We start from the raw sequence: 14,962 nt of genomic DNA on the forward strand, positions 1-14,962 counted from the left end.
AGGGGCAGATCCATCTATTTTTAAAGGGTTTCCAACCCAAAATAAAGGGGAGGGGTTCAACTGCATGTTATTATTCAAAGCATTGATCATCCCCCCCCCCCCATAAGCGTTTTCAACCACCCTCTCTTGGGATCCAGAACTGTATTAGTTTGTGATAAGGTCAGTTTATGGAGATCCACTTGTGGTACGTCAATGATAATTGGTATGCAGATGTATAACCATTGTCACATCTCATTGCCATGGAGATTTTTTTTGGCTCCGCCCCCTCAGTATTGGTTCTATATATTTTTAACTAACCGATTTTTATCAGTGCACCGTTGTTATTGTGATTGTGTATATGTACAATATGAAGTGACAATTCATGGATTTTAAATAGTTAAAATCACACTGACAAAGAACAACAGAGCCAGTGGTTCATCTGATAGAAGTGGCAAATACAGGATAGGTAAAGGTAAAGGTCTATTGACTTTGAATGGTTTGCTTACTTTACATATATTACTTTGTGATTAGGTCCAGTTTATGGAGATCCACTTGTGGTACTTCAATGATAATTGGTATGCAGATGTATTAGCATTGTCACATCTCATTACCATGGAGATTATTTGGCTCCGCCCCCTAAGTCATGGTCTATTGACTTTGATTGGTTTGCTTACATTACATGTATTAGTTTGTGATTAGGTCAATTTATGGGGATCCATTTGTGGTAGGTCATTGATATTTGGTTTGCAATTGTATTAGCATTAATTGGCACAATTCATTGTCAAAATTACAAAAAGGCGAGACATATCTCTGTGATAACAGTTTATTTTAATTTCAATTTCAGTCAACAGCTTGTTAATTCATAGTGCATATGTGTAAATAAACTAATAAAATGAGTGGTTTATAAATTGTTTCATTTGATAAAATAATCATTCTATATATAATTTATTACTTTTACTAGGGAATCATTGAAAAACTGGCAACTACTTATCAACATCTGACTCCAATAAAAGTTGGCAGCGGTAAAACAATTCCATGGGATCTGTTTAGATCAGGGACAGACTTTGGATATTGGTACTACAGTAAACAAAAAAAAAGGATAACAGTAATGGGTTGGAGAATTGGAAAGGTGTTGATACTAGCAATGACAATATCAGGGATCTATCTGGTGCTTGAGAAGTTTCCCAAAGAGCGCTATAACCGAACATTGTTACTATGGTCACAGGGTCAATCAATCATGCGAACAACAAAGGAGTTATTCAATCGAAATTTCTTATCACAGACGCGGCATCTGTCAGATATTCGCTCAAAAAATCAAACACTACAAGATGAAATAACACTATCAGACAATACTTGTATTGAGATTAAGACGAACAGACATATTGCAAGACAATTCAAACAAAACGGAAAGTATGCAATTGTTGTTCCAAAATACCAATTGATTTTTTTTTGGAGCGAAAAATCAGCGTGTACTTATTGGAAAAGGATATTACAATTCATTCAAGGTATAAACAGAACAATATTGCATGATCCTAGAAGTGGATTAAAGACTCTAGACATGTTTAGTAATTGTAAAATAATGGAGATAATGAGTAACGAGCAATGGGTGAAAGCTGCTTTTGTGAGAGAGCCTAGAGAACGAATATTATCGTCATATTTAGATAAAGGCCAACACAGACATGTGATGAATGAAGTGTGTCAAATTAATCGTACATTGTCATTTAATGAGTTTCTAGAAATTATTAAGCAGTGTAATGACGGACACTGGAGCAAGCAGTTAAGAGCTCCGGAATATTTTTATAAACAAATGATGGTTGGAAAATTCTCCCACATATCTTCTTTCACAGAAAAACTTTTAAAAAGGATTGGAGCATGGAATGAAAAAGTTGCGAATTGGATCACGTCAAGTAAACATATATACCAACCACATGCTACAAACTCAAAAAATAAACTCTTAGCATATTACAATAATACAAAGAGTCAGGATTTGATATTTAATTTATTTTCTGATGATTACAGAGTTTTTGGTTATGACAGAACTTATCTTAAGTAACTATGATCACATACAGCCTCAACAACGTCTATCATTTGTAATACTTATATTAAGTGACTAGTTGATTTATAAAGAAAAACAAGTTTAAGTCAATTGTGTATATTAAAGGAAACGTACACAGCTTCAGTGACTAAAACATGCATAGGTTGACATTATGTTATGCCCGCATGTCACAAATTTCCGTTTTATTCGAAGATTCAACTAACTAATTTATTATTGTAAATTTATATTAAGAATCACATTTTTTGACGTATAAAGTTTGCCAAAATCATCTATTGTCCTGTTTTTGTCGAGGCTGCGACTGTTGTCGCAGAAAGCCCGACATAGGAATATGGATCCGGCGGCGGCGTTAGCTAACTTCTTAAAAGCTTTATATTTTAGAAGGTGGAAGACCTGGATGCTTTATACTTTGTATATGGATGACTCATGTTACGAAGCTTCCATGAGTCACATATCTCATGTCCTTGACCTCATTTTCATGGTTCAGTGAACAAGGTTAAGTTTTGGTGGTCAAATCCATATCTCAGATACTATAAGCAATAGGTCTAGTATATTTGGTGTATACATGTCAAACTGGCAGGTGTCATCTGGCCTTGACCTCATTTTTATGGTTCAGTGGTTATAGTTAAGTCTTTGTGTGTTTGGTCTGTTTTTCTTATACTGTATGCATTAGGTCTACTATATTTGGTGTATAGAATGATTGTTAGGTGTACATGTCTAGTTGGCAGGTGTCATCTAACCTGACCTCATTTTCATAGTTCAGTGGTCAAAGAAGTTTTTGAGTTTATGGTCTTTTTTCCGGCGTTTTGCATTTGCGCCGATCTGCACTTCATTTGCGCCGATTTTTTCTTTCATTTGCGCCGATTTTTTTTACAGGTAAATTACAGGTGAATAGATATAAAAAGATGTGATATGAGTGCCAATGAGAGAACTCTCCATCCAAGTCATGTTATTTTTCATTTAACATTATAGACCTCTTCCATTAGCATACCTGCCAACTTCTGAAAATGCCCATGGGGGTTTTAGCGCGCGACAACAATTTTAAAGATTACAATTCTTTGCGACGACTTTTTTGCGCGTGCTGTTTTGTAGTTGTGAAAAAGATTTAAGTGTCATATTTGTAAGATGAGGTTACATGCCTTTTTCTTAAGTTTATTTGCATGATTCTAGTTATTATATCAGCAGAAAATATGAAGATGTAGCTGTAACTGTAAGACCAGGAATTATTTTCATGTGCAAGGATACTAAATAGTTGTTGATTTTTCCAATTTAAAATTATACACAAAGAAGGACCTTTATCAGGTTGGGAACAACACCTAGGGATCCCCCCTCAATGTTAGGACATTAAAAACCGCTTTTTAAGTACAAATGAGCACTGTTACCCACACATTTATGTTATTTTAAGAAACTTTTCCCAAAGAACTATACATCTTATGATTTATCTGGTATTATATGGTCAACACATGTCCAAGAATTTTGATATGTTCTTGGCCTTATATCTTCTTTATTATTCAAAATAATAGGACTCTTCATTTAGAAAAGCTGTTCCTAATATAATGTCAGAATTTCCCATTTTTAAGTGAATAAATCTACATTTTTCTATTTTATTTTTTACAAGAGTGACCCCTTGACTAAGGGTAGTCCCTCATTTAAGGGATTCCTCATGTTGATGTGGGTGGGGGTCCATGTGAAAAATAATGAAAAGTACATTATACTTTAAATGATTGAATACATAAATAAAATTATGTTACAGCAAGTGTACATGTATGTAATGTCAAAAAATTAGTGAATTAACTACTATTTATTATATTCATGATAGTACTGCATCATTGAAGTTTGTCAATCAGCCATGCTTTTATTCTTATTCTGTGTAAGAACCTCCTTGCAGTTGAAAAATCATTTGCCATGTTCACGTTTTTACAATTCTGACCAACAAACAGAGAAATACAACACAAGTTCAATATCTAGCATGTTAAAATGATCTTGAGAGAAAACGTTTTTGATTGGCTGATTAATTTGATCATGAGAAACACACAATTTGATTGGCTGAACACGCTTTTCCTCCATTGGACACAGTTCAAAATCGGGAACAACAATATTTTTCGTGTAGATTTTCACCAAATCGTGTTTTAGAGGGTTTTTCAGGAACACGATCGTGCAATCGTGACAAAGGGTCAAAATCGTGTAGTACACGCCTAAATCGTGAAAGTTGAGAGGTATGCATTAGCCACTTGTACAAATTTATGAATTGTCAATCATAACATGTATATAACTGTTGTCCCCTGCTCACAGTGGGGAGGTGGAAGAAGGCCTACAAGATACATCACCAGACATTTTCCCTGAACGTAACCGTAGTTCTTTAGCCTCTGTCTTTCGGACATCTGCCACATATTTATGCTCGATCTGTGTTTTGACAATAAAATCCGTGGTGACTCTGGCTTTACACAGTTTTATAGTACATTAGTAAGATATGTTGTTATATTTCAGGACACTTATCTTCCGATATGTATGGCCCATGATGATTAAAGAATTGTCTCCTCGGCTAGTTTCAGTGTGCAATATGTCTATCATGTTACAATGAAGTTGCAGAAAAATATGAATCAAAATTATCTTAAACATGAATGAAAAACCAAATAAGAACCAAATTTTACCAATGGTATAGTACATGTACAAGTATTAATTTACCTGTAAATCTAATTAGGAGCAATTAAAAAATCGGCGCAAATGAAAAAATGAAATCGGCGCAAATGAAAGAATGAAAATTTTCAAAATCGGCGCAAATGTCATACGCCCCTTTTTTCTAATACTATATGCAATAGGTCAACTATGTTTGGTGTATGGAAATATATTATTATCTATGTCAGTCGCGCAGGTTTTATTTGACCTTGACCTCATTTTCACAGTTTTTGTGTTTTGATCTTAAACTATAAGCAATATATCAACTATATTCGTTGTATGGAAGAATTGTTAGCTGTATATACCTGCCTGGCATGGTTCATCTGACCTTGACTTCATTTTCATGGTTCATTGGTCAATGTTTAGTTTTCTTGATTAATGGTAATTTTATGTGACAGTTGTAATAAAGCTTTATATTGAGGACTATCAACATAATATCAATAGTTATAGTAAAGAAGGCGAGACATTTCAGTGTGTGGACTCTTGTTTAAGAGTATGCTGGACTCAATTTATATATGACACACGTCAGAGAGACAATTTGCTCAAATGTTTCTCTTTCCGTAAGGAAAGCTATTCAGCTTATTAAAGATATCGTTGTAATCATGATTTTAAAAATAATTATAATTCAGAATGGAAATGGGGAATTTGTAAAAGAGACAACACCCGACTGAAGATCTAAAACAGACGAATATAATTGAAAATTGAAATTGGTCATGTGTCAAAGAGACAACACCCCGACCATAAAACAGACAACAGCAGAAGGTCACCAATAGGTCTTCAATGCAGCGAAAAAATCCCGCACCTGGAGGCGTCTTTAGCTGGCCCCTAAACAAATATGCATACTAGTTCAGTGATAATGGACGTCATCCTAAACACAAAATTATACACAAGAAACTAAAATTAAAAATCATACAAGAATTACAAAGGCCAGAGGCTCCTGACTTAGGACATGTGCAATAATGCGGCGGGGTTAAACATGTTTTTTTTTAGATCTCAACCTCCCCTCTTTCTCTAGCCAATGAAGAAAAGTAAACGCATAACAATACGCACAGTAAAATTCAAGTCAAGAGAAGTCCGAGTCCGATGTCAGAAGAGGTATTAATAAAAGAAAATAAACAAAATGACAATGATATATAAATAACAACAGACCACTAGCAGTTACTGACATGTCATCTCCAGACATCAAATACACTGGTTGAAAGATTATGTTTTCATCATATAAATATCAGGCACAATCTCTCCCGTTAGGGGTTTAGTATTATACATGTACCATTATAAATTGTATGAGAAGAACATGACCAGTATCATGCCAACAACTGGTTTTTAAATAAATGTGTTTTATTCCGATGCTGACCCTATAATTAAATCAATATTAAAGCCAAAATATGCAATCTTTAATGACCTCACAGCTGTAGACTTTCAATGGGTTTTCAATACAGAATTGAATATTTTTTTTTATCTTTTAGCAGTTGAATAAATGTAGAATGTTACATATGTTTTGTGAACAATGTAAATATTGCAGAGCATTCTGGTTTTTATATAATTTATTGCAAAAAAAAAACATGAAACCCTGACGGGTTAAAATGCAAACATAGTACAATGTATACACAAGTGACAAGAAACATAACTATACATGATAAATGTTTTTAAAAAGTGAAGTTGATATTAATAACATATATCTATATATAGATGTATATAATAATTGACCAATGTGGACCTTATTTTCGCAATTCCATAGATTGCTTTATATAGTCTACAACACTAGACAAAATATCTTTATTGGGATCTAGAATAGTTTTAAGTTTAGAGTTTGAGTCAAGCTGGTTAAAATTAGGATAATGGGTTTTAATTGCATTTATAAGGGAATGTCTTACATTACTGTTAATTTGGCAATGAAGGAAAAAGTGTTCCTCATCATCTAAAATTTTACAAACTTTGCACAGTCTGTGTTCTCTTTGAATTTTTTTGTAACGTCCTAATTCAATTTCCAAATTATGATCACTTACACGTAATTTTGTTAAAAGCTGACGACTATTAAAATTGTTTAGATTGTGCAGGTAGTCCTCAAATTTAATTTCATTTTTAAGTTTACTATAAAGGTAAAGTTTTGAACTGTTATCAATATTTGAAAGTTTTTGAAGAGTGATGTTATTATACTTTTCCTTCACTATACATTTAAAAGTTTTTTTGAGTGAATTTTTTATAAGTTTAAAAGGTTTATCAGAATCAACATATTGTTCTTCATCAATATTAAATTCTTTAAAAATATGCTTGGCAAAAGTGTACCAAGTATATATTCCATCTTCAGACATAGACTTATTTACTGCAAAAGCTTCTTTAACAAGAGGGTTTATTTCATGGCAGTTTATTCGACAAAAATATAATAAAACTTGAGTTTTAATAAAAGAGTCAAGTGGAAATCGTCCTAACTCAGACTTTGCAGCTATATTACATGAGGTTTTTTTAATTCCAAGAACAGTTTTACAAAACTTATGATGCACTTTCTCAAAGCTGAATCTATCTGTCAATGATAAAATATCACAGTTAGTTCCATGCAAAGTGGCTCTATTTATGGCTCTATAAATTGAGTAATAATCTTCCATAAACCAGATCTCGCTATTATATAAAATTATGGGTTTAATAAGTGAATCAAATAATTTACATGATAAATCAACAGGGACATGATGAAAATTAGACATATATTTTTTTAGCGAAAATAACGCTTTAAGCGCTTTTTTGGATAGTTCATGTGTAGATCTCTTAAATTTTCCTTTATTATCAATAATGTTCCCAAGAAAATTATACTCTTTAACTTCAGTTAACTGATTTTGTTTATAAAAAAATTTTGACTCAAAAGAATTTCTAGAATGAAAAATCATAACTTTTGTTTTATTTGTATTTACAGTCAGCTGCCATTTGTAGCAATATTTTTCCAGTTTATTCAAAGCAGATTGTAAACCGTTTTGTGATTCTGATAATATTAAAAGATCATCAGCAAAACTAAGACTACTAATTGATGTTTTATCTAAGGACACAGGATCACATGTCCCATCAAAAATTGAATGGAGATCATTAATAAAACAATTAAACAATGTGGGGCTCAAACTGTCCCCTTGTTTGACCCCTTTATCTATTTCAAAAAATTCAGATTGTTTATTATCTATTTTAACTGAAGATTCACAACACTTATACATATCTTTAATTACTTCAAATATTTTCTTTCCAACATCATCCTTCTTTAATTTGTATAAGAGACCAGCATGCCAAACAGTGTCAAAAGCACGACGCAAATCAACAAAGCAAGAGTAAATTTTACTCTTCTTTTTTGTCAAATATTTTATCATTAAAGTTTTTAGAATAAAAATACTATCTGCTGTCCTATGATTATTTCTAAATCCAAATTGATGAACTGAAAACTTGTCTTCATAGTAAGTTACAACTCTAGAATTAATAACAGCACTGAAAAGTTTAGCAATACAATTTTGAAGGGAAATTCCCCTATAGTTATTAATATCTAGCTTATCTCCAGCTTTATGAATAAGTATGGTAAAAGATTTTCTCCAGTTTGATGGATATTTACCAGAATCAAGAATTAAATTAAAAAGCTTAGTAATAGCTTTACAAGTAACAACACCACTATATTTAATAATTTCATTACAAATTTGGTCTGGACCAGAGCTTTTCCCAGTTTTTAATTTTTGTATACATTTATTTACTTCATTGATAGTAAAAGGTTTATCAGTTACCTCATTGAATAAAAGTGCATCAGTTTCATTTAATATATCGGTTTCAATTTTAGTTTTAAATTCTTTATCATAGTTTACAGACTCTCCTTGATGCTTAAAATGATCAATAATTTCTGGAAAACCAGCTTGAAGCTCAATTTTTTTATTAGTGTTCTCATATTTTAATGACTTTAATAATTTCCAATATTGTTTAGGGTCTGTATCTCTAAGGGCTGAAAGCTGACTAAATATTTCCTTTTTAAATTGATTTTTCTTTCTTTTTATTAATTTTTTACACAGTTTACAGTGACCTAGGAAATTATTTCTTAAATTGAGGTTATAAGGAGTTATTCGTAATAATTTGGCTAGATTTGATACAGTTTTCTTTACATCAGCTAGTTCTCTATCTTCCCATGGCTTTTTCTTTTTTAATTTCTTTTTACGAAAGGATTTAATAATTTTACATGAGCGCATGGTTAATGTTTTAAATATATTATTTAGTTGTTGTTCTGCTATTTGAACCCCAGAACAATTTATTTCAAATGGTGTATTTTCATAACAAAGTATTTCATCTCTAGTGCTGCTTTCTTCTAAAACAGTATATAATTTTTCCTTAGAAATAGTCTCCCATTTAAATGACATATCTATCTCACTATATTTTCTGTCTATATTCATATTTTGCATGGATATACACCCTTTTAAAAAGACTACAATTTGAGCATGATCAGATAAATATGAAGGTTCTAATATTTGAAAAAAACTAACAGAGTTAATGAGGTCCACACTGGTCAAGGCATAGTCAACAGTACTACACCCACTGGGTTTAAAACATGTCATATTTCCCAGCATATCACCAATAAAACGTCCGTTCAAAACTCTTAGCTGAGAGGCAATACAGAGATCAATCAATTGCTGGCCTTGGGAATTAAAAATTTTATCTAAAGAATTTCTATCTATATTAAAATCTTGTACATAGTCCTCTGGAAGTATATCTTGTAGAGAGCTATGAATTTTATTTTCATCTGCAATAAAGTCATCATGATTTGCAATTCGAGCATTCAAATCCCCAATTACCAGAACATTACCTTTATCAGACACTTGGGTAATTTCTGCCTCCAATTTCAAGAAGTCATCATCATAATGGGGAGAATTTAGTGGGGGGATGTAAGTGGCACAGACAAATAAATCTTTATCAAGGCCAAAAAAGTTCTTATCTAATTTAATCCATAAACGGTTTTTTGATGACGTTAAATCTTTTATTTCAATTATCCCTTTATGGATATGGGTTTTACATAGAATAATAATTCCACCACTAAATCGTCTAGAGCGTCTATTCTTTTTTCTACATTTTTGAAAAATTTTAAAATTAGGTATGTTTGAAGTATCATCAACACCTTTCCAAGTCTCTATTAGAATATTAATATCATACTTCAGACAAGACATAAATTGATCATCTCTGTACTTATCTCCCAAACCATTTACATTCCAAGATCCTATAGATAAGTTATTCATATTCATAAAAAAAATAATAATGGTGCAAATTCAAATACAAGTAGGTATGGTTCTAAGAAAGATAACTCTAAATTTATTGCTTTACCCATCTAAAGCTAACAATTCTTTGGATTATTTCCAGATTTAATATAAAAACAAAAGAAAACAATAAACTTGAAGTTATAAATTGCCTGCATTAAAGTTTATTTCAATTGAATTATACTGAAATGTGTGTTCTTTAAAAAATTTATTCATCTTTCTATGGATAGCAAAATAGTCAAGTAAACATCATGTTTGACTCATATTATTTATCAATAAAGCAAAGTTTTTTGATTTTAAGAATGTGATTAACTGGCAGGCAATATAAATCAATTTCCAGAATATGTATACACATATATTTTTAAAAAGGAGGTCTAAATGAAATGTTAGGTTATTTAAAAAAGAATTATAAATATATTTGAATGTATCAAAGGAACAATACTTTATATTTCTCATACAACTTTTGTATGATTATATTTAAGAAAACATTTGTGGAACTTTTGATAATAATTGAAATTATATCAATATAAGATTTATGTATAAGGGTCACAATTCAATTAACAAGGAATAGACATACGTGCAGTTTATATTCTGTAGTACTATAAAAAAAAAAAAGTCTATTTATGACACATAGGACAAAATATATAAATGTGTAATCTCTAACACAAATAGTAATTATAACACTAATTGTAATTACAATGTATAACAAAAAAAACCAATCTATAGTCATTTATAATGCATATATATATGTCAACATTAATGAATTCATGGCATTTTAATTTGTTGAATGAAATGTTAAGACAAACATACATGTTCATTAAACTTGCATAAGCCTTACTTAGTAATTATTTAGTTGGGATAAAAAAAAAAAAAAAAAAAAGAAAGCTTTAGTCATTTCTCTTCTAATTTTATATTTAAATTAAGCCAAATTTAAATAATAAAAATATTCTGGTTAAATTATGGATTTGTTTCTCTAATAGTAAGTAATTTAGTAGATAATGTATCAGTTGGCACTTTGCAAAATTATGGACTTGAATTAAGTTTTTGAAAAGACCCAGATGCAAGAATGAGAATAGTAAAAAAATAACAAAAAATAATACATTTAACTATATTTCTACCACAATATGTTCGGAAAACTCTCTTTTCTGATTACATTCCTAATGCTATACGGAGCATTCTCAGGTTTATGTCGTCATTTCGGTATTGATTATTGTTGTTGTTTTGCCATCTGTTGTTACCATTATAACCGTATGCATGGTCTTGTTGTTTTTGGTTGTTATTATGGTTGTTGAACCGCCATGAATTGTCGTAGTTTCTGTTTGATTGATGATACTGGTGGTTATCATTATATCTAGGTTGTTTTAATGAATCATCATACCTGTCATTGTACATTTTGTTTGGTTGTCGATATCTGGTGTAATTAGGAGCCCCATCAGGCTTTTCTCTCACATGGTGATTTCTAGAATTGTCTTGGTCGTCATTTTTTACTCCAATAAGTGGGTTAACAATTTCTTTCAGGTTACGAACATATAGCTTAATACCTCTCTGTTTATTCAAATGAATGCCATCTTGAAAATGAACTTGAGTAAGGTTTTCATGTTGTACATAATAAGCCTCATATTGTTTACACAATTCATACAAGAGCTGATTACATTCCACTCTCTTTACTTCAAATTCCTGATCCATATTCTGATTTCTATAAAAGCGAGGGAGAATCTGGCTTATAATAATTTGACTTTCTGGCATGCTTTTTTTTGTATCAACGATAAGCTGCTCAATTTCCTCGACAACATTTGTAGGTTGCTTTGCTTCCAGATCATTAGATCCCACTTGAAAAAGAATATTTTTCGCATTAATTTTTCCCGTCTCGAGAAATTCTTTAGCACCTTGAACTGTTTTGTCTCTTAAAGTAGTTATGCTAACTTTCTTAAACCTATACATCAGGGTTTTTTTCAGATCTTTAACCACAGATGTACCTACTATCCATAAATGATTGTTTTCATGATTGTTCTGGCTACCAGCCCTTAGGATATTAGGTTCAGCTACATCTTGTTCAGAGAAATATCTTGTTTCTGATTGACCCCTGTTATCATGGTTATCATGCTGAACATTTTGTCTAAATGGATGTGACAAGTTATTTTCATAGCTACCTTTACCAGGATGTTTTCTATCGTTATTTATTTCAAAGTTTGTACATTTTTTCTCAATAGATTCTAGTTTCTCTGTAACTAAATTTTCCAGTTGTGTTAACTTACAAAATGTATCAGCATGGATTTGACGAGTTTTGTCAGTGTCAATATTTTCGTCTTCATCTTTTTTTGACTGGTCAGTCACTTCCTTAGTCTGGATAAAGGATTTTATTTGTTCCAATTTTGTGTTCATATTTGACAGTTCAGTCTGTAATTTATTCTCAAGTTCTTGTTTACTCTTTTCTAAAGAATAACACTTTTCTTCCCATTGTTTGACGACATTGCTCATATTATCTATTTTCTTATTAAATTCTGTGTGACATTCTACAAATTTGTTCTCAAGTGAATGGAAGGCAGCTATTAGCTTTAGATTAATACTAAATTGATCTTCTACTTGATTGTTATTGTTGTCTTCTCCCTTTTGTTGACAGTCAGGCATGTTTATATGATCATGTGTTTTGCTTATATTGATAACTGATTCTGACATTTCTGTGGTATCATTAATTTCATCTGTACTTTCATCAATTGTTTTTGGTATTGTTTGACTACTGTTTAAGACTTCACTTTCATTAATGTGAGGGAGATGAACACCATTCATTTTTCTTATGTAATTGTCAATCAACTGTTTTGGGTTATTTCCCCTGAGACAGATATCAACACATCTTTTGATTTTATCAAATTCTCTCTCTACCCAATTCTGACATGAATTGCCTTGAACCAAACATTTTCTTGTTGTGTAATACATTGTTATTGTTATAATTTTCCTAGACTGGTGTGTTATTTGAATCATAGACCTTTGTAATGCAGATGATGGACTTTTTTCAACAAATGGGCCATCTTCGTCCTTGAGCAGAAGCTCTTTGTTAGTTTTATCTAAATCAGACCAAGTGACTTGTACATCAGTATTTTTCCCTAAGTCACAATAGTACCTTAGTAGCAGTACTGTGGAGTACGCCGGTTAGGCACAATCAAACATGATATGCATTAGTCAAGAGAGTTCCGAATGGTCGGGGATTCCCTCAGAGTTGCTATAGACGGCCAAGCTGACAGACGTGTTCCCTGATCGTAGGAGCCTGGAATTCGGTGCTGTACACAGACCCGTGTAACTCTCAGCCTAAGAGTATTCAGCGACACTCTTGGGTAAGTCATATATATATATTAGTATACTTATGTCACCACAATTGGTGTCAGAAGTTGTTTGACGAACTCACTGTTTGTTTACATTATCTGGCGGCAAATTTTTCAAATTTTGGAAAAGAGAAAAACTTGTTTTCTCTTTTATTTAAAGAGATATATGATAAAAGTAAGAAGTATTATTCACTTTGTACTGTGCTTAAAACTTTTACATTATATTTAATACAATTTTTGTTGTTTTCAGTTGTCCAGTGACATTGAGACCCCCCTCCCCCCTTTCCCCAGTTACTATAGTTTGATAAGGGTACATCAGATGTTCTGATGTTTGCGTTTTGATATAGTATTTATATCCTTTACCTTCCCTGTAAGGGTACATCAGATGTTCTGATGTCTGCGTATTGACAGATTCTATTTCCTTGACCCCCCCCCCCCCCCCCCCTTTTTTTGTTTGTTTATTTGTTGTTTTGAATTTTTTTTGAATTTTTTTTTTTTGTCGTGATATTATTTTGAATATTACGCCACATTTTGATTCGTAGTACGTATTTCAGCATTTTGAGATAGCGTATATCATTTTTGCGCGTTGACTTATTTTGATCGTTACGTGACACTATTTGATCTCGTGTACGTTTTGATTTTTAGATTTTGAGACATCGCATATTTTTTGGATCGTGAATTTTTGCGTATATTTATTTTCTGCAAAATACTACAAAATGTCACAGCCAATTAATATCAACACTGCTACAGTTGAAGAACTCAAAAGTATTAAGAGTATTGGCACAAAGAGAGCTGCGATCATTACAGCTGCTAGAGAGGAGAGAGGACAACTTACCATAGAAGATTTGAAATTACTAGAAGGTATTCCTAACACCATATGGGACCCTTTGGTTGACGAAGGAGCAATTGTTGTGGAACCACTGGAACGTACCAAAAAAGACATAGATCCAAAGCAAAGAGTTCGTGAATTAGAGGAGCAAATGAGTGGCATGAATGCCGTAATCAAACAACGAATGCAAGAAAAGCAAGTAGCACTACAAGAAATGCAACATCAAATGCAAACTATGCAAGATGATTTTGAAAAAAGATTTATTGACCAAAATGCAAAGTTTCAGAAATGCATTGAGCAAATGGAACATGACCATAAAGAAAATACAGACGCGCTGTCAGTAGAGTTTGAGAAAAGAGAAAATGAAATGCGTGAAGAAATCAGGATTAGAGACAACAAAATGAAACAAGCAGATGAAATGAGACTCACCACTGAGAGAATTGAGAAGCTATTTCCGTCCGGAATTTACAGTAAACAAGAGGACAGGAAACCATTAATAACTGCATTGAAGTCAAGCTCTGGATATACTCCAAAAGGTAATTTACAAGACAGGAGTGAAAAGAGAGTTGAAGGACCGTCTGCTCCAAAGTTGGCAACTTATGATGGAAAAACAGATTGGCGACCTTATTTCCTACAGTTTAGTCACATTGCCAACAGATATAAATGGACACCACAACACAGACTTGATAAATTGATAGAATGTCTGAGGGACAAGGCACTGAAATTCTACAGTGTGAAAGCCAAAGGAGTACAGGAAGATTATGACAAACTCTGCAACAAGTTGAATGAACGTTTTGGAAGACGGGATCTACCACATATCATCAGGAGACAGTTGCAGGACTTGAAACAGGAC

The 14,962-nt window shown here is 32.2% G+C and overlaps 2 protein-coding genes across 3 annotated transcripts; one reads left to right on the top strand and one right to left on the bottom strand.

The window, feature by feature from the left end:
* Positions 1-331: 331 nt before the first annotated feature.
* LOC134708651 (uncharacterized) lies at positions 332-2,303 on the top strand. Of its 2 annotated transcripts, none has more exons than XM_063569309.1 (2): positions 332-451; positions 941-2,303. In XM_063569309.1, the coding sequence occupies exon 2, from the start codon at positions 1,088-1,090 to the stop codon at positions 2,030-2,032; it is 945 nt and encodes a 314-aa protein (XP_063425379.1). In that variant the 5' UTR covers positions 332-451; positions 941-1,087; the 3' UTR covers positions 2,033-2,303. The 2 variants fall into 2 exon arrangements, with proteins under 2 accessions (XP_063425379.1, XP_063425371.1); XM_063569301.1 differs by lacking the exon at positions 332-451 and adding an exon at positions 583-703.
* Positions 2,304-11,112: 8,809 nt separating this feature from the next.
* On the bottom strand, positions 11,113-12,897 carry LOC134727470 (probable basic-leucine zipper transcription factor E). Its single transcript, XM_063591882.1, has one exon. It carries the CDS (start codon positions 12,895-12,897, stop codon positions 11,113-11,115), a length of 1,785 nt encoding a protein of 594 aa, XP_063447952.1.
* Positions 12,898-14,962: the final 2,065 nt, after the last annotated feature.

The sequence above is a fragment of the Mytilus trossulus genome, chromosome 1, assembly GCF_036588685.1.
Source record: "Mytilus trossulus isolate FHL-02 chromosome 1, PNRI_Mtr1.1.1.hap1, whole genome shotgun sequence".
Taxonomy (NCBI): domain Eukaryota; kingdom Metazoa; phylum Mollusca; class Bivalvia; order Mytilida; family Mytilidae; genus Mytilus; species Mytilus trossulus.

Coding starts and splice junctions, on each gene's coding strand:
- LOC134708651 (XM_063569309.1), top strand. CDS start 1,088: ATGGGTTGGAGAATTGGAAAGGTGTTGATACTAGCAATGACAATATCA.
- LOC134727470 (XM_063591882.1), bottom strand. CDS start 12,897: ATGTATTACACAACAAGAAAATGTTTGGTTCAAGGCAATTCATGTCAG.